This window comes from Monodelphis domestica, chromosome 8 (assembly GCF_027887165.1).
Source record: "Monodelphis domestica isolate mMonDom1 chromosome 8, mMonDom1.pri, whole genome shotgun sequence".
NCBI lineage: Eukaryota > Metazoa > Chordata > Mammalia > Didelphimorphia > Didelphidae > Monodelphis > Monodelphis domestica.
This window is the reverse complement of record NC_077234.1, coordinates 187,026,759-187,045,762: the sequence shown is the minus strand read 5'-3', so window position 1 is coordinate 187,045,762 and position 19,004 is coordinate 187,026,759. Positions and strand designations below refer to the sequence as shown.

General features: G+C 40.5%; 1 protein-coding gene across 1 annotated transcript in view; it reads left to right on the top strand.

Annotated features, from left to right (window-relative positions):
- Positions 1-19,004, top strand: part of RASA3 (RAS p21 protein activator 3) — a 313,259-nt gene that overhangs the window by 243,895 nt on the left and 50,360 nt on the right. Inside the window, exons 10-16 of the mRNA XM_056808512.1 lie at positions 7,469-7,625; positions 8,829-8,977; positions 11,255-11,369; positions 12,622-12,696; positions 15,536-15,659; positions 17,549-17,655; positions 18,851-18,982. Of these exons, the coding sequence (XP_056664490.1) occupies positions 7,469-7,625; positions 8,829-8,977; positions 11,255-11,369; positions 12,622-12,696; positions 15,536-15,659; positions 17,549-17,655; positions 18,851-18,982 (859 nt within the window). The remainder of the gene's footprint in view (positions 1-7,468; positions 7,626-8,828; positions 8,978-11,254; positions 11,370-12,621; positions 12,697-15,535; positions 15,660-17,548; positions 17,656-18,850; positions 18,983-19,004) is intronic.

Genomic DNA, 19,004 nt, shown 5'->3' with positions numbered 1-19,004 from the left:
ATTTGGTTCAGCTTCTTTGCTTCAGTGATCACTTATAGGCAGATAGGTCCCAGTTGTTTATTTGCATCTAATCTCTCTTCCTCCAGCCCAGGTTCTACATTTCTAGCTTCTGCCTGGTGTCTGCTAATACCTCAAACTCAATCTGTCTAAGACTGAAGTTCCTCCTCTTCTTTCCTCCCCCACCAGACAAACCAAACCCCTGTCCTCCTCCTAAGCTTCTCTATTATTGGCATTTTCCCCATTAACCCAAATTCCCAAACTGCACGTCATATTCAACTCTTCTTTCTTCCTCACCTTCTGGGGCCAACCAGTTGCATATAAAGAGTAGAACTTTAAGGTTTACAAAGCCTTTTCTTCATTACTACCATTTGAAGTAGGTAATACAAGTATAAAAAATATTTGACAGATAAAGAAACTGAGGCTCAGAGAAAATGTGACTTGCCCAGGGTCCTACAGTGCCTAAATGTTGGATCTGTGATTCAAGGTCAGCATTTCTTAATTCCAAGTTGGGTGGTCTCTTTATCATGACACTCCATCTAACATACCAATTTTTACTTTGACTTTACTTTGGTGTATTTCCTATTTTACACTTATATCATCCCAAATCCATTCCCAGAATTTTGAGACTTAAAGGATGCTTTCACAAGGTCAATAAGGCTTAGCATGATATGTTATTTGTTGTTGTTCAGTCATGTCTGATTCTTCAGACCCCATTTAGGGATTTTCTTGGCAAAGATACCATGATGATTGGATGTTTCCTTCTCCAGCTCATTTTATAGATGAGGAACTGAGGCAAACAGGGTTAAGTGACTTGCCCAGGGTCACGCAGCTGGATTTCAGTTCAGAAAGATGAGTCTTTCTGATGACAAACCCAGTACTCCCTGTATCACCTAACTGCCCTGGTTTTAATTATAATAGAATTCAATTAAAACAGTGGGAGGCTTAAGATTGGAACTGAGATGCCTAGAGGAATGGAGGACCTAGTGGCGAGAGAAGAGGCTCTCAGAGCAAATGATACAATGGGATCTTAGTCCATCAAGGAGGTACCATTGAGTATAATGATTTTCATGCTGTCAGAAGAGGAAAGAATGTCAGCAAGAGTCCTCTGAGAGTGTGTCTTTGAATGTGGCGCATCCAAGTTCCAGCAGCCTCTCCATCGCCATCATAGTAAGCATGATGTGGGAGATCCTTTGGTTCTTTGCTGCCTTCATACCAGGGCAGCTTGCTGACTTATATGAGGACCATTCTTATTCTAGAGACATGGCAGGTTCTCACACAAGTGCCCCATCTCTGATGTCACAGGAAGGGAGATTCTAGGGACTGGCAAAAAGCTTCAGTGAAATTTCCAGAAAAAAGAACTGGAGGAGGTGGTGTTACTCAGTCCTGGGCTGTGCTCAAGCCTTTTGTTACTATTCAAAGCCCAGCTGAGATACCACCTCTGCATAAAGTCTCCTGGGTGGAAATATGTCTCCTTCTCATAGCATTTTCCCTGGACTTTTGCCCCCTGTAGTTCTCTCCCTTGCATCCACTCTCCTCCTTAGGGCTGGGTAGAAAGTGGAAGGCACAAAGTGCCTATTTTGTCATTAGAATGGTCGTTTATTTTTTTTAATTAGTTTTTCTCAATTACAAGTGAACAAAAATTTTTAACATTTTTTTTATTTTAAGTTCCAAAATCTCTTCTCTCCTTGTAGATTATACAAGTAAACATTTCCATGTTGCAAAAGAAAACGTGAACTAAAAAACATAAAGTTTAAAAAAAAGTATCCTCTAGTCTGTATTTCTCTGGAGGTGGATAGCATTTTTCATCCTAAATTCTTCAGAATTGTCTTAGATCATTATATTGCCTAAAATAGCTAGTCATTCACCATTGATCATTGTACAATGTTGTTACTTTTTACATTTTTCTCCTGGTTCTGTTCATTTCACTTTGCATCTGTTCATGTAAGTCTTAACAGGTTTTTAAGCCTCTTCTTTAAAGCAGTATTTGTATAATAGTTTTTGTCATACCCTCTGAGCCCAACACAGTGCCTTGCACATAGTGGGTACTTAATTAATGTTTAAAATGAATTGAAATAGGAAGGTTCATCTGGTGCTTGAGATACAGTAAGGAATCAATGGGTAGAGTCCTGGTCTTGGTACAAGACTTGTCTGCAGTCCTGCTTTGGACACATAATATCTGAAGGGCCCCAGGACTAGTCACTTAATTTCTCCGTGCTCCAGTCAACTCACTAAAATGATATATTCTTAGAGGCAGTTTCCTATATCTATGAAATCATAATTTTCTTAAAAACAAAAGCAAGAAAGAAAAGAAGGAAGGAAGGAATAGAGAGAAGGAACAAAGAAATGAAGGAAATGCCTCAGTTCCTCACCTGTAAAATACATTGGAGAAGGAAATGACAAAGTGCTCTAATATCTTTGCCAAGAAAATCTCAAATAGACTCACGATGGGCTGGACATAACTAAAATGACTGAACAATGACAATAAACATATTAAATGAATTAATTAAAGTATCCTGTAAGTCTAGAGAGGAAAGAAGGAAGGAAGGATGAATGGATGGATGGATAGATGGATGGATGAAAGAAGGAAGAGATAGAAGGAAAAGGGGGCAGGGAGGTCTGTCTCCAAATACAGTGAGTGATCTTTCCACTGTATTGAAGCCAACCCAAGCTTGTCCCTTTAAAATCTAGATCTCTAATGTTTAAAAACATATAGTACAGTTCTAAATCATGAAACCTAACAAAACCTCCAGTATAGGGCAGCAACATCACATTGGGGGAACTCAAATTGACCTCAATTCTGTGCCCCCCTGTGGAAAGAGATTGGCGACATTTTGTAACATGGCCAAGGGAAGAAGAATGTGTTTTCTGAATTTGTTGAGGTAGGTTAGGCTTTCATCTCAAGGTCAAAACATTCAGTGGGCTAGAAGATGTATGGCTTTTGACCAGATTGGCATCCATTGTTTAGGTGGTGAGCAGAAAAAAAGAAAAGTACTAGGATTTGGTGATTAGGGGGCGTTAGTGACCTTGGGGTAGCAGTTTCAATGGAACAGGAGGAAGCCAGACTGCCCAGTGAGTGGGTAGTAAAGAAGTGTAGCTATGTAGACTTTGTCTTAGAAGTTCCATGATAAAATGAAGGGGAGTTGGGACTATGGGAGTTCGATGACCTTGAGTTATCAAGAAAAGATGAAACTTTTCTTATTGCTTGAGCTTGAGAGAACAAGGAAGTGTGTAATACATTTTATAAATATTTCTGACCAAAATGGTTAAAATGTTGGGTTTTTCCCAAGTTTTGGTATTCAGTGGGTGGGAACCCTCGGCTAGAGGACAAAATAATAATTTAAGCAATCTCTGAATTTGTTGGAGTAGGATGGAATTGACCACAAATTAGTATCACTGCTGCTGTGTTACATGTCAGTCTGTTGTTCAGTCATTTTCAGTAATATTCAACTCTTCATGACCCTATTTGGGGTTTTCTTGGCAAAGATAACAGAGTGGTTTGCCATTTCCTTTTCTAGCTCATTTTACAGATGGAGAACTGAGGCAAAGAGGGTAAAGTAACTTGCCTGGGATCATAAAACTAGTAAATGTCTGAATCTGGATTTGAACTCAGGTTTTCCTGACTCCAAGTTTAGTGTTATAGTAAGATATAAACAAAGAGGATCACTGCTGCTATGTTACATGTGCAAGATAAGAGAAGAGTTCATCCAATTTGAGCAAAGAGCAGTCTCTGATAGAGATCAGCTGCAGAGAGAGCTGAGGAGATGCAAGAAGAAAAAACTGCAAGTTCCAGGGGGGAACCTGAAGCTTGGAGAACTCCAACTGGTCACTCACTTCACCTCACTTCCAGCTGGGAGCCAGAGAGAAGAGGTAGATCTCCTAGGCTAGGAAGAAGCTTGGGTCTCCTGGAGATCAACTGTTTCCCTGTGAACCCCTGGATACCTCTCACTCAGCTCTCAACAACAGCACAGAACCATCAGCGAATATTGTGGACTGAGACTTGAAAAAGCCATCCACAGAGATCCTTTTCAAAGACCTCATTTTCCATCTTTCTCCCTATGGACTCCTGTAGTCAAAGCTAGTTAGCTTAGGAGTAGGGACCAACCAGCAGCTGGCAAGAAGAGGGCTCAAGGCTGATAGCCTTGAACCCCTAGACCTTGGGGGGGGGCCAAGTCATCACCCATTTTTCGTACCTGATTCCTTAACCACTCCTTTCTGTTTGAACCCAAATAAATCATCTGCTACTTTAGGTTTAGGTCTAGCTAGTTTCTAATACTAAGAAAGATGTCTAAAGATCTGGGGAAGGCCATACCTCTCCCCAAAAAGGGGGATTCGCCCCAGGATCCTGGTGATCCAAACTGCCAGACCCAAGAAGCAAACATCTCTCCTGAGCTGTGGAAGTAGCCCGAAGGTCCTGAAGGGAATTAGCAGTTGGTATCCCTGAGGAAACCAGAGGCAAAAGAATTCATCTTGCCTCTCAGGAATAGTGGGACCTCACGGTTTTCCCCTCTAATTCTTGTCCTCCGTCTCTCAGAACCATTCTCTGAGGAGACATACTGCCTCTGTCAAGGAGACAAGACTGGGTTACCTCTCCCCAAAAGGAAGGAGGGCAAGAACAATCTCTTCACCCTCTCAACCCTCGCTCCCCATTTCCCTCACTCCCTCCATCTTCCTTGTTCCCCTTTAGTCCTTACGTCACACGTGTCAATAACTATGCTTTTCAGACAACACAGCGTAAAGAGAGGCTGCCTGTGCAGGGGACAAAATGCTGGATTTAGAGTCAGGAGAACATGAAATCAAATTCTCCCTCTTGTCACTAGCAATTACTTACTGGCTATGTGATCCTGAGCAAGTCATTTAACCACTTAGTGCCTTAAGAAACTCCTGGGAACTTATCTGCTAAGTAATAATAGTGATGATGATGATGATGATGATGATATTTTTCGAGATAGGGTATGCAAAGAACCTTACCTATGGAATATTTATTCTCATAATAATCTTGTGAGGGCAGAGCTATAATTATCTTCATTTTATATGTGAGTTATCATGAATTGATAAGAATTGAGACCAAAAGGTTGTGACTTGCCCAAGGTCACCCATTGAGCATGGGTCTGAGGCAGGATTCGAACTCCTGATTCCAGGTTTAGCACATGATATCATTATACCATCTACCTATCTCAGTCCAGTCAATCACTCTCTCAAGAAACATTCAGCACCTACTCTTGTGACTAGGCATTGTTAGGCAGCTAGAGATACAAAGACAACAATTCAAGTGTGTCCAAAAGGGTGGGGGGGACCTGTACACCTGACTAGTGAAATCCAGACTTTTGGAAAGGCACTGGCAGCTGGCAGCACAAGCAATGGTATCTGTAAGAACTAGCACAAACAGTAAATAATTTGAGTGCCTGCTGTATGCAGAGCAGAGATCTCACACTCTTGGCAGAAGGCTTATGGTAATGGGAGTAGTGGTGAGAGTACTGGATAACGGATGCCAAAGAAATAGAAAATATGAACCCAATATTTGAGCTACAACTTGGTTGGAGAGAGAATTATTCATGTTGTGTTTTATATTCTTATTGAGTATACTATGATGGTAATTATTGGATAAGATTTTGCATTTCAATCCCATGAAGCCATTGATTGGAATGGACTCTTGTTACTGGATTTGCTCCAGGATGAATTGATTATACCTTTTTAAAGAAACCCTCAGCAAAAACAACAGGACATTTGAGAAATGTGTGTCTGGTGTGTATATTCAAAAAACAGCTATGTACATTTGTGTCTTTTGTACAGTGGCTCATTTAAGTTTCCCATGCATACCCCAGCTTGTTTAGACACCCCAAATATAAATTCCACTGAAAGAATTTTCATATGGAATGTTTAAACTGGCAGGAAAAGTGGAATTAAAGCAGTGTCTTATAACAATCACTTTGCATTAAAGAAGACTGAGGCTAAATGAAATGGGGCACACTGGGATAGAGGTATAGGGAAACAAAAAAGAAAAAGAACACCAATTACCACTAAAAATTACCAGACCCTAGAAAGTTTAACTGAATTGCTTTTCCCCTAGCAACCAAGATTATTCTCCAGTCATTAAAATAATTAAAACTCAAATTTATTTGCTACAAGCTTATTTCCCTCCTCCTCCTCTTACCTAGTCCTGCCTATTTTTTCTTCTCTACTTTTCTCATCCTGCTTCTCTCCTTTCATTCTTCTGCTTTGATTCACCTTGACCTCATCTCTCTTACTTCTCCACCTTTCTCCTTCCTTTTTCTTCCTTTCCCTTCTTTTCCTCCTTTCTTGTTTTTCTATGTGGTGTTTTTTTTCTTCTCACACCTTTTCTTCTTTTGAATCCAAATGTATGGGCACTACTCCTAAAACTACAAGCAAAACAATTAAGGAACACAGAAAGCCTGCCCACCCACTCCTAGCCATAGATCTTCTAAGATCTTCTAAAGGATTTTCCTTGGGGACTGTCTGCCAACCTGTATCCTTCAGTGGTTCCCCCACGTACCATATTCAATAGCTGAGCAATGAATGGGTCTTATGAATATCTTCTCTTCGCTCTTCCCTTCTGTTCTACCCCAGCACCCTAGTTGAGGCTCTTACCACCTCTCTCTTAGATGACTCTCCCTTCTCCAATCTATCCTCATAGTCACCAAAATAATCTTCTTGAGGCTAACGTCTGGCCATGTTACTACAGCTCAGAACCCTTCATTGGTTCGCCATTCGCTACAGGATGAAGGAGTCTTCTTAGCTTGCCATTTGCTTGTGATGCTTCTTCATCTGGCTTCCACCTTCTTTATGAACCCCATCTTGCCCACATTCTGGACTCTTGGCCATGGCACAGACTCAGTGCTTTCTCACCTTCCATTAGTGCCGCTCATCACTCATGCCTACCATATACTCTTGCTCCTCACCTCTGCCTCATCTTATGCCTCATAAGATATAGAGCTTATACCTTATCTTCCTTCAAGATTCAACTCAAGGCCTCTTCCAAGAAGCCTTTCAAGAGCATCCCAGTTCATAGGGGCTCCTTACAGACTCATTTTCCTTTGCTGGGAGTCCTTTGAGGGCAGGGATTGCTTTGTTTTCATTTGGTACCTTCTGCCCCTTGCACCCAGGACCTGACTGATACACATCTCTTAGTTGAAGGGAGTCCTCCAAAGGCATTTTTCACTCGACCACCTCGGGGCTAGGTGTACCACCTGCTTTGTAAATGACCCGCCTTGTGGTCCTGGATAAGTCACGTAGCCGTTTGTCTCGCTTCTTCATTCCTGAAATGAACCGGAGAAGAAATGGCAAACCACTACAGTATCTTTGCCAAGAAAACTTCAAGCAGGGTCTCAAAGAGTCAGATGACTGAACGGCTGAATACCAGCAAAAATGGAACTGAACTGGAGGAGATGGAGAGCTTTTAAGATACATCTAATGGGCATTTGATTTTTTCTCCCCCTCCCTCTCTTTGCAGGTATTTCCTACAGCCCAGAGATAATGGCAGTAAGTCCTTGAAACCTGGTGACCTGGGTTCGCTGAGGTTAAATGTGGTTTATACTGAAGATCATGTGTTTTCCTCAGATTATTACAGCCCTCTTCGAGACCTCCTGCTCAGATCTGCTGATGTCGAGGTAATCGTCTTGCTCGCACCTCTGGCGACCTTTCTAAAATGGTCAGAAGCATGTCTTCAGCCCCCCGGGAAAGATGGAGTGTTTCCCCGAGTGCCTCAACTGCTTCCTTCCCATAGTTACGCTTTTCATAAGATGTCTGTCTCCTGCTTTCTTTTTTTTGCGCCCCACCAAAGATCGTTATCTACCCATGCTGGCTGCAAGGAAGACACACCCAAGCCTTCTGCAGTTATAACGGTTGATGAGAACCCACAGGCAGTGGGTACAACTTCCTAATTTGGGGTTTGAATGTGAGAAAAAGAGGCAGCCTGCTTTCTTTGCTCCGTGAACGTATTTTGTTTGGGCTCTGGAGATGGCCAAAGGAAAGCTTGCAGGACGGGCGCCTCCTTCTGTATTTTTGCCATCTGATCCCCCCCGTGCTCTCTGGGGACATTTGAAACAGAGCACGACGATGAGTCCTCAGCAGACAACCTTTGTTTTCCATCTTCACCTGAAAGGTGTATTTATAGTGGCCGGACATGAGGAGCCCACAGAAAGGGGTGGGGAGAGGGAAGCTCTCTATCTAGATTCTCGTTTCCCCGAAATCCTGCTGTAGCGGCACAATCAATATTTTGGTCACCAGGGAGAATTCAGAGGCAGAAGCTTTCCTTTTCTGATTGCTGCCCTCTTGTGACAGGGACTGGAGCAAAGTGGCGAATGCCAGAGCCGGAGGACACCTTTTCTTGTTCCATCACGGCCAGCTTTTCCCCACCCTGTTAGGGGTTTTCTTAGGAAAGGCAGTGCCTCAATGGGCCATTTTCTTCTCCAGCTTATTTTCCAGAGGAAGAAACGGAGGCAAGCAGGGTTCAGTGAGTTGCCTAAGACTTATCACAGAGCTAGTATTTGAACTCAGGTCTTGCTGACCCCCAGCCTGGCTCTAGGCACTGCTCCACCTCGCTGCCCAGGAAGGCGACGTAAAGATGGGCTGAGCCAATTCTCCTTTTTTTGTTTTGCAGATGGAGAAAGCGAGCTTGAGATCCTGGTGCAATGACTTATCCAGGATCTCACAGCTCATTAAGGGCCAAGCTAGGGGTTGGAGTCTTAGTCCGGCCTCCCCTCCCCACTCCCCTCTCAGCCTGCCTCTTCCAGGGAATCGGACACGGAGCTAAGAAACATGGCCGGTGGGGCGCGTGCTCTTTGAACATCCATCTCTCTTTTCCTTGCCAGCCTGTCTCCGCATCTGCAGCCCATATTTTGGGAGAAGTGTGTCGGGAAAAGCATGAAGCAGCAATCCCACTCGTGCGCCTCTTCTTACACTATGGCAAGATTGTGCCTTTCATCAGCGCCATCGCCAACGCAGAAGTGAAGAGGACTCAGTGAGTATCCCACGCGTGCAAAGCTAGGAAGGACAAAATAAAGCACCCCCCAGCCTCCTAGAATTTAAGGAAGAGAGCTTATCTGACGGGATGCTGTAGCGCTTATAAAGGGCTTCTTTCATCCAAAAAGTCAATGCTTTTGGTGATGCAAGCGCCACAGTATTCCCATTGAGCAGATGAGGAAACTGAGGCAAAGATCTGGCCTCGGTCCTACCATTAGTATGTGTCATGGGATTCAACTGGAGTTCAAAATTGGGATTCAAATCAGACTTCCTGATTCCAAGTCCAGATCTTTTTTTCCCCTCTTATTACGTGTATTTGGAAATTGACCCACAGGAGCAATTCTACTTTAGAGAAATAAATTAAAATTAGATTTTATATGACTATAAAAGTCATCATAATGTTATAGGATCAGGGCAGCTGAATAGCTCAGTGGATAGAGAGCCATGCCTAGAGACGGGAGGTCCTAGGTTCAAATCTGGCCTCAGACACTTCTTGTGTGACCCTAGGCAGAGGTCACTTAATTCCAGTTACCTAGCGCTTACTGGTCATCTGCCTTGGAAATGATTCTGTTGTAAATAATGTTACAATAATACTAATAATGCTTAGTGTCAGTTCTAAGCCTTTACTTGCCCTTTGTCTTTATCTATTACACACACACACACACACAGAAGATCATAGGTTCAAAAATTTGGAGGGAGGGGCCATAGTGCCCATTTAGTCCAGTTTTTTATCATTTTATACTTGAGAACTGGGGGTCAAGAGTTAAGTGACTTGCCCAAGGTCACACAGCTAGATGATTTTGTGCTTGACCAAAAAAATAAAGGATAGGGTGACTGACATTTTTTTAAAGCAGGCTTTTTCTTGTTATCATTTTTTTAACCATCCCCTTTTTTATTTCAGGAAACTATTAGATGAGTTAATAAAGATATATCTTTATATAAAAATATAATATACAATATATAAAAATATATTATATATTATATATGTGATATAATATATATTATGTTTTTTATATATATATTTATATATAAATTTATATATTTATGTCTTGGGAACGGGCTACCTTTGAGGATTGAGTTCAGCTCCCCCTCACCATTTCGGGTGCTGTAGTATCCTTTAATTAGCCTAAAGATGAAAGTGGTAACAAAAATTACCACCTCTAGATACAGTTGTTAAAAAGTCTGTGCAAATAGAGCCAAAGATTGGTGGAAATATCTCACTCTCCAAAGAATTAGTATTCTGTATACTGACCTCTGTGCCAGGTATGACTGGCTACCAGGAGGCAAAGACTGCTTTGTTTTGGGGCATAGTTCCAACCACACACACTATTGTAGAATTTTCCATATTTACTTAGGTTAAGACAAAATAGTTTATTTTGTGTAGCATTTTGTAGACTATCAGCCAGAAATTTTCACTCCTGAAATAATCAATTCATATTTGGGGTTTTTTTAGATATACAAATTTTTTTTCTCTTTTGGTAATACAAAGTTCATAAAAGAAAAAAAAAATCATTGATAGGCAGATAGTGGCCAAAATCATTATCTTCACTTGTGATCTGAGAAAAACTGGTGAATTTCTTACACAGAAAAAAAATCTATAGAAAGGTCAAAACCCCTCGCTATAGCATCATCAAATGTAGTTGAAAATGTCTTCTAAGGGAGGTAGCTGGTTGTCTCAGTAGATTGAGAGCCAAGCCCAGAGACGGGAGATCCTGGGTTCAAATTTGGCCTCAGATACTCCCTAGTTGTGTGACCCTGGGCAAGTCACTTAACCCCTATTGCCTAGCCCTTACCGCTCTTCTGCCTTGGAACCAGTACCTAGTATTGATTTCAAGATGGAAGGTAAGGGTTTAGAAAGGAAAGGAAAGGAAAGGAAAGGAAAGGAAAGGAAAGGAAAGGAAAGGAAAGGAAAGGAAAGGAAAGGAAAGGAAAGGAAAGGAAAGGAAAGGAAAAAAGGAAAGGAAAGGAAAGGAAAGGAAAGGAAAGGAAAGGAAAGGAAAGGAAAGGAAAGGAATGGAAAGGAAAGGAAAGGAAAGGAAAGGAAAGGAAAGGAAAGGAAAGGAAAGGAAAGGAAAGGAAAGGAAAAGAAAGGAAAGGGAAAATGTCTTCTAAAAATCTGAAATTGTGCTCAGAAATACTGAATGATTTTTTTCAGCAGGTCTCCCAAGCAGAGAATGACATTAACAAATAGGGTCTCAGGACTGCAAATGTTTATTTCTCTCTGTGTGTGTGTGTTAACAAGGGGGTGAAATGACTAAAATTTGTTCTTTTCCAGAGACCCAAATACCATTTTCAGAGGAAATTCTTTGACGTCCAAATGTATTGATGAGACGATGAAGCTGGCAGGGATGCATTATCTGCAAGTTACATTAAAGCCAATTATTGAGGAGGTAAGACCATTTAGCCTGAAGAGCCTTCCAATAAAAAGGTATTGATTAATTTTATCATTTTAGCATTGTTGAATGGGAAATGGAGATTTCCTTGAAAACTCAAATAGGCATGAAAATCCTGCCGTTCCTCCAAGGATAAGCTCAGCTGTCATTTCTTCCTCTGTGAAACCCTTCCATGATCTTCCTGACTAAAATTTTTTTTCTTTCCACCAATCTTCCTTGTTCTGGATCTCTCCTCTTTGGCCCCTGCCTCTCACCCCACCTTTACTCCCCAGTTTGTATTGTAGACACTCCTATCCCCTTTAATCTGAATAAAAATTCTTTTCAGGCAGGATTGGAGTCCTTTGAAAAATCCTGCTATTTTCATTACCTAGCACACAGCCCTACATACAGTTGGCACTTAATAAATGTAGGTTAACCTTGGATTTGTACCTCATTTATTTTTCACCACAGTGGCAGGACTGTACTTGTGTTAATGAAGAGGAAGTTTCCCCCAAGAGTCTGACAAAATTCATGCCACTTTTCCCATGTTTGGGAAAGTCCACTTTAAACAAACATCCAACCTCAGACAGAATGAGCCAATCCTAAAAATCTCATTGTCATTAACAAGGACTCCCACTCATTCTGCATTCTTAAAGCAGTATGGCTACTGCTAGATATCTTTTGCAGCTGTTTAATGGGGTGACTTTTTATTATCTCTCTATACAATGTCATTGTTCTCTTCCCAGGGTAGTAATTGAGTGACAAATTTAGATCTTGCATTTCCTTTCCAAGTGAATCAGCACTTTCCTACCTAAACTGTTAACTGTGATAACTTGTCAAGAAGTATTTCCCCCTCGAGTGATTTCACCAAATGATCCTTTTGCACATGAAGTAGCATATTAAGTGAAATTCTGGCTTGAGCAATTGGAAAAAAATCATTTTCAAAATGGGGTCTAGTTATAATGGAACAGAAATTGTTATCCACATTTGGCAAAGCTTAGCTGCGTGTCAGCTGTTACATAGCAGTGTGGCGGTTTTCAGCAGGATAGAGAGAAGATGGGGGTAAAAATTAGCTTGGGAATCTCATCATTTGTCGGAGATTGTCAGATCAGGTCCTTGGTTAAATCTTCTTTCCTTGGGAGAAGTGGAATGGCCAACCGAGTGGGGTGACATGAATATTCCTATAGTGCTGGGTGTCTCCGAAGTTCACTTTCCTTCTATATGCTTGATACCCTCCTTATGGAGTCATTAGTGCAAATGTTTTTTCCAGATATGCCAAGTCCACAAATCTTGTGAAATTGATCCAGTAAAATTAAAAGATGGAGAGAACCTGGAAAACAATATGGTAAGACATTACTCCCCATAACTTTTTTTTTTGCTTCCATGCACACATTTTGCACTTGAAATCCAATCTCTAGTTAGTTTTTTGGCATCAGGACAATTTATGGGTTCTTGTTTTACTTTGTGTGGTGAATCTTGATAGACTTTGGTTCCAAGTCTTATTGCTAGGGGATAATCACTGTTGGAGAACTGATTATTTTGGGAGGGTGGAAATTGAAAGATTTTTCTTCTAGCCAAGTTTTGTTTAATTACCTCTATTTTTTCCTCAAATGAATTTCCCTGTCCCAAAAATTATTTCCCTTTATCATTTCCTCATTTTCTTCCTTCTTCTCATTTGATTATTAATTCACTAATATCCATTTCTATAGGCAACCTTATTAATCTTCCATCTCCCATGTATGCCATGACAGTGTCCTTCTATATTCTATTATTCCTCACTTCTAAACAATTATGGCATTTCCAATTCATTTCAATTTACATACCTTTTAAATAGATATGTATTTTATCCATTTTTTGTTTAACCCTACAAGTGAAATTATTCAAGCCAGACTGTTTTTTCTGGCTCTTTCCTTTTCTTTCCTCTTCCTCTTTTTCTCCTTTCCTTCCTTTCTTCCTTTGGCAGGGATGGGCATCATAGTAGAAAGAGTGATGGGTACTGGAGCCAAAGGACTTGGACATAAGTCTTATCTGAAATTTACTACGTGCATGATATGCTACATGTGTGTGTGTGTGTGTGTGTGTGTGTGTGTGTGTGTGTGTGTAATATAAGCTTCTTGAGGGCAAGAACTGGTTTTTGTTTTTGCTTTTTGTTTGTCTGTCTTTTGGACTTTCTTATCCCCAGCATGATTAACCAGGTGCCCGGAACACAGTAAATGCTTAATACATTCTTGCTTATTGATTCATTGGCTGAGCCTACCTGGGCCTCAGCAACCTTATCTATAAAATAAAGAGGTAGGGTTCAATCTCTTCCAGCTTTTCATTGCTGATTCTACCACCCTTCCTCTTTTTCTGTCTCTGTTTTCAATCCTGCTCTTCTAACATTTCACCTTAAACTTTTAAGACATTAGCATTATTCCTCCTTTTCCTTTCCAAATTTAATTTTCTTTAACTCACATATATTCTCTAATTCGTGTACCATTTATTATTTTATATTATAGTTATCTGGGTATGTGTCTTATGTCTGAGGTAGACTTTATGGATCATGTATTTCTCTAGTACCCCTTGCTGTATTTTGTATACAATCAGAGTATAATAAATGTTTGTTGAATTTAATTGCAATCATCTTCTACTCTCATTTGTCCTTGTCTCTTCCTCCATTTTTCTTTCCCACTTTTTTCATATTGTCATTTTTTATCTTAATCCTTTGCTCTGTCTAGGCTATCACTTAAATTCTCAGCTCTATTATCATTCTCCTCATCATATTATTCCTTGGTGTCTCAGAACTGGAGGAGTCATTATGAATTCCTCTTCATAAAAATTCTCAATGATTAGTTCCTTCCTTAAGGACTGAACCTCTCTTTCCTTTCTCATATAAAAAAAAAAACACTATCATACTTCTTTTCCCATTCATCCCCACATTTCTACGAGATTGGCAGGCATAAAAGAAATATTCCTATTATTCCTTATCTTACAGATGGGGGATCTGAAGGGCAGAGAAAACGATTCTTCCTGGGGCGCACACAGGAAGGTCTAGCAACCAGGTTCCCCAACTCCTGGCCCATTAATGCGCTTGACTTTTAGCACAGATATTAACCTTAGGGGAAAAGGAGAGACCGGGGGGAGGAGGAATGTTTCTTTTTTCCACCTAGTCTTCAGGGAATCATGACTGTTATTATCATATAATTACATTTGTCTTCTCATTTTTCGTGTGGTGTATTTAGAGGATAGAAGGCTGATTTTCTGACATAGGCTTTCAGAGCATGACTATAAGATACAGGGATGCTCCTCTGCGCTTCTCTCTCTGGGAATCAACACTGCCCATTTCAGTAGGAGGGATGGAAGCACCAGTATCTTAAACCCGTGGCATTTCATCGTGAGGCGGCCGTTCGGTGCCTCCAAACACCCTTTGGGGAGGCCTTCTCTGCATGGGCTTCCTTTACTCCTTTGATTTGCTTTTTATTTCCTAGGCCTTAGCCCATGATATTAGCTGGTGCTCCGGACTTTGGATCAGAAAGCTTTGTGGCTGCCCTATGGATCACTTACCCTCACCGTTCTGACATTCTCCTTGGGATAATAATGCATTGGGGCAATAATAACAGCTACAATTTATTTTAAGCTTTAAGGTTTTCAAAATACCTTATGAACACCTCATGTTATCTTCCTAACAACCCTGTGAAGAAGATGCTATTATTGGACTCATTTTATAGATAGGGAAACTGAGGCAGAGAGTGATTTTTTTTTTTAATGGTCTACCCAGGGGTACAAAGCTACCTCGTATATGAGAATGGACCTGACCCTCAAGTCTTCTGATTCCAGGTCCAGCACTCTAGCCATTGAGCCACATCACTGGATAGCATAGGGGGGAAAGCACACCTGTTTTGCGATCAAAAGACCTGAGTTCTATTCCTGACTCTCTTAATAGCTATATCATTGTGGCCAAGACACTTAGTCTACATGTCTCCTAGATTAAACAGTTCTGTCCAACAAGCACTAAAGGCCAATTTTCTAGGTTTGGGGGCTATAAAGACAAAAACAAAAAATGTAATCCCTACCCTCAAGAAGCTTACATACTACTGGGAAAATGGTGCAGATGAATGGTGAGGTTGTTTTCTCTTCTAAATCCTATGAAACGTTATTTTGTACCTTACAGTAAAATATTTGGATCTATTTGAAATGTGTTGCAGGAAAACCTGAGGCAATATGTTGATCGCATTTTCAATGTTATCACAAAATCTGGGGTAAGCTGCCCAACCGTCATGTGTGATATTTTCTTTTCACTGAGAGAATCAGCTGCCAAACGATTCCAAGGTGAGTTTCCTATATCTGTTGATGGAATTGCCCCAGTTAAAAATAATTACACTCCCACTTTTGGTAATTGTCTATCTGCCATCTCTCCTAGCACTAATGACAACTTGAAAAAAAAGAGGATTTCTGATCCTACATAAAAGTAAAGAAATTGTTTCAAAATTAGACGACTAGAGCATCTTAGATGTGATAAGAAGGTTGCCACTTTGCCTTTTTAATCTTGCAGTGGAGTTTATGGTGGCAATTTATCCCCTTGCTTAGGATTTCCCCAAGTATTTTCTCCTGCTATCTTCTTTTGGATGCACTTTAAAAGATAAGGCCCCTAGTTCCCTGGGCCCATAAAAAAAATTCCTGGCAGTTTCCTCATAGGGTTGGAACCTACTCTGTGTCTTGGCTACCCTCCAGTTCAGATAAATTGCTTCTTTTGGTGTTCCCACTTGGAATTTCCTCAGCAGTCTCTTCTTACTGTCAATTGGAGGCATTGTGTTTGCATTGCACACCCTTTCACTGAAGTGGATCTCTGTAGATCACTTTGCAAGGAGGGTGAAATGGATATTCTGGAAAAATGTGTATCATTTTACCCTTCTGAATTGGCAGCATGAAGAAGGGGATGGAAAAAGGGGAGAAAAATTGCTAACTAGTCTAATTATAGTGTTTGAGAGACTGATTTGTCATGGTCTTGCCTTACTGCATCACACTTTACTTTCATCCTTCTCTATCCAAGTTTCCCCATTAGTCCACTAAAAAGGATAATTTACCTCTACAAGTAGAGGTTTGTTTTTATATATATATATATATATATATATATATATATATATATATATATATATATATATATATATATATATATATATTTGTTTATATATATATACATATATATTTATAATATATATATATATATATATATATATCAGTTCAGATGAGTTTCTTTGTGGACTGCTTTGAAAACTTACCTGAAGAGATCTCCAACATAATCAAAGAAACAACACTGGAAGAAGTTTGCCAAAGAAAGGTGAAGCTATCAACCTGCCCATCATATCTAGCCTGGTTTAGTTGTCTAATTTTGAAATAATTTCTTTACTTTTCTGTAGGATCAGAAATCTTCTCTTCTTTTAAGTCACCCTTAATATTTAATGTAGGATCAGAAATCATCTTTTTTTAAGTCACCCTTAGTTCTGGGAAGGTTGCAGATAGATAATTATTCCTTTTGCAAGATGCCTCTCAAATACTATTCAGTCTTGTATTTCCGTAAAACCATGTTTGGTATATCCCAGCCCTGCAATCCATGTGATAAGTGGACCTGACTGCATATTTGTCCACATAGGTACTATAGATCATTTAACCCAAGCAACAGAAACCTTTAGTGCCTGGCCAAGTTGCTTCTGCTGGACTAAAAATTGAAAGCTCTGGAAATCCTTGGCCTTTTTTACCCTAATTGACCACAGCATGGCTCTCCAGCCCTCCCACAATCAAAGCTGAGGTTTATTAAGTGCAATGGACCTCACCCAGCCAAAGAGAAGCTACCCTATTTCACTCTTTAAAAAGCAAACAAAAAAAAAGGATTCGCTCTTTAAGATAACTAAGGTATCTTCCAGTATTATTGAAGAGGTAAGTTGCCCGCTGGATTTTAGGAGCCTGAAAGCTAGCTTCAAAGGGCAAGTAGTTATTCTATTCCTTCCTCACAAATGGGAAGGGGAATATCAGGCTGCCAATGGTTCTGTATTGATGCCACCCTTCTTGTAGCCCTGATGCTGCCCCCAAAACATGATGCTTGCTTCAATGGAAACTTACACCTTTAGGATAATGCTTAGGTCCGATCTACCAAGTAACAAAGTCGTGTTGTCTTCTAGAATCCAGGTGGTCCAGGTTAAAATGGCTTTTCTTGGTTATAGGTGATCTGGATGTGAGATATACTGCTGTGAGCAGCTTTATTTTCCTGAGATTCTTTGCTCCTGCCATCCTTTCACCAAACCTTTTCCAGCTCACTCCTCATCATACGGTATGTGTATTTGAAGGATTTCCCCCCCTCTTTTCCCCTTGATGGCAGACCTTTTCTGTAAACAGAGGTTGGGCTTCTGACGGGTTCTCTGGGTTCTATATTAGCAGGTAGGAGATTGAGAAGCAAAAATGACCTTTTCCAGGAGTCAGGGATCAGCCTATTACAAAATGAATATAAGAAATACTTACCATTTACCATGCTTGACTATAGTTAGAGGACTGCATGGATCTGCCCTTTGATTTTCGTTTTCATCAGCTCTGATTGTGGTATATGCTTTTGGCAGTGATTAATGACACATTTAAAAGTTCTTGATGGCTTAGCTGCTTGACATAAAAATGAGAAACTCCAAAGTCTACTTGCCACTAATTGGGATTTTTCCAAGAGAAAATCAAATGTTCCGGAGCACGTATATACATGTCCATATATTTTCCTCACTGGAAACTCATTCATTGATTCAACAGGCTAGGTGCTGGGGTGGGGGTGGGGGGAGGGAGAGAGGATATAAAAATGAGAAAGATGGGGTCTCTGTTCTCACGGAGCCTGATATCCTCTACAGAACCCCCTTCACATTTAGACCCCAAAGTCATTTGAATATTGCCAGGCAATCCACAATAGCAGACCATCATCTGGAATGGAAGTGGGAGTTCTCCATAGCCCCCAACTGGATTGTATAACCTTTAAGAAGCATATAGTTCTTTTGGAAAATACTCAGTGCCCTACTCACGTTGGTGTCATCTCATTTCCTATATTCTGGTTCTAAATAGAGCACTAGGAACGCTGTTGATGCATTTTTTTCCTTGGTCCTGATTTGGGATTTCAGTTTCTTGGGGAGGAAGCTCCCTCTATCAACTCTGACCAGGTTCCATCAGCCATTATGTGTGGGATTGGAACTTGAACCCAGGGCTTCCTGATTCCTCAGACTAGCTCTGTTTCCATTCCACTGGGATGCCTCTCTTGTATGCAAGCAACAGATATATTATATATTTAGATATTTATGTGTTTGAGTCCATTTAAGGCATATGTATTTCTGTACTGTTTATAAATATCTGACCATGTGAGTGCTTGACTCAGTTTGCATAATTTTGACATGATTCTAGGGTCACACCCAAGTGGTTACTTGTACTAAATATTGCATTCTCCGTATTACAATTGGGCCAAAGTAGAATTAATGTTTCTGTTTTCTTACCTTTGATAGGACCCACAGACTTCTAGAACCCTGACGCTTATCTCAAAGACTATACAGACCCTGGGCAGTTTATCCAAATCCAAATCTGTAAGTCTCTTAGCTTGTTTTTCTAGTTTATTGAGAGCCTTTTGCTTTCTAAAAGTAAAGCCCTTGTCATTTAAGT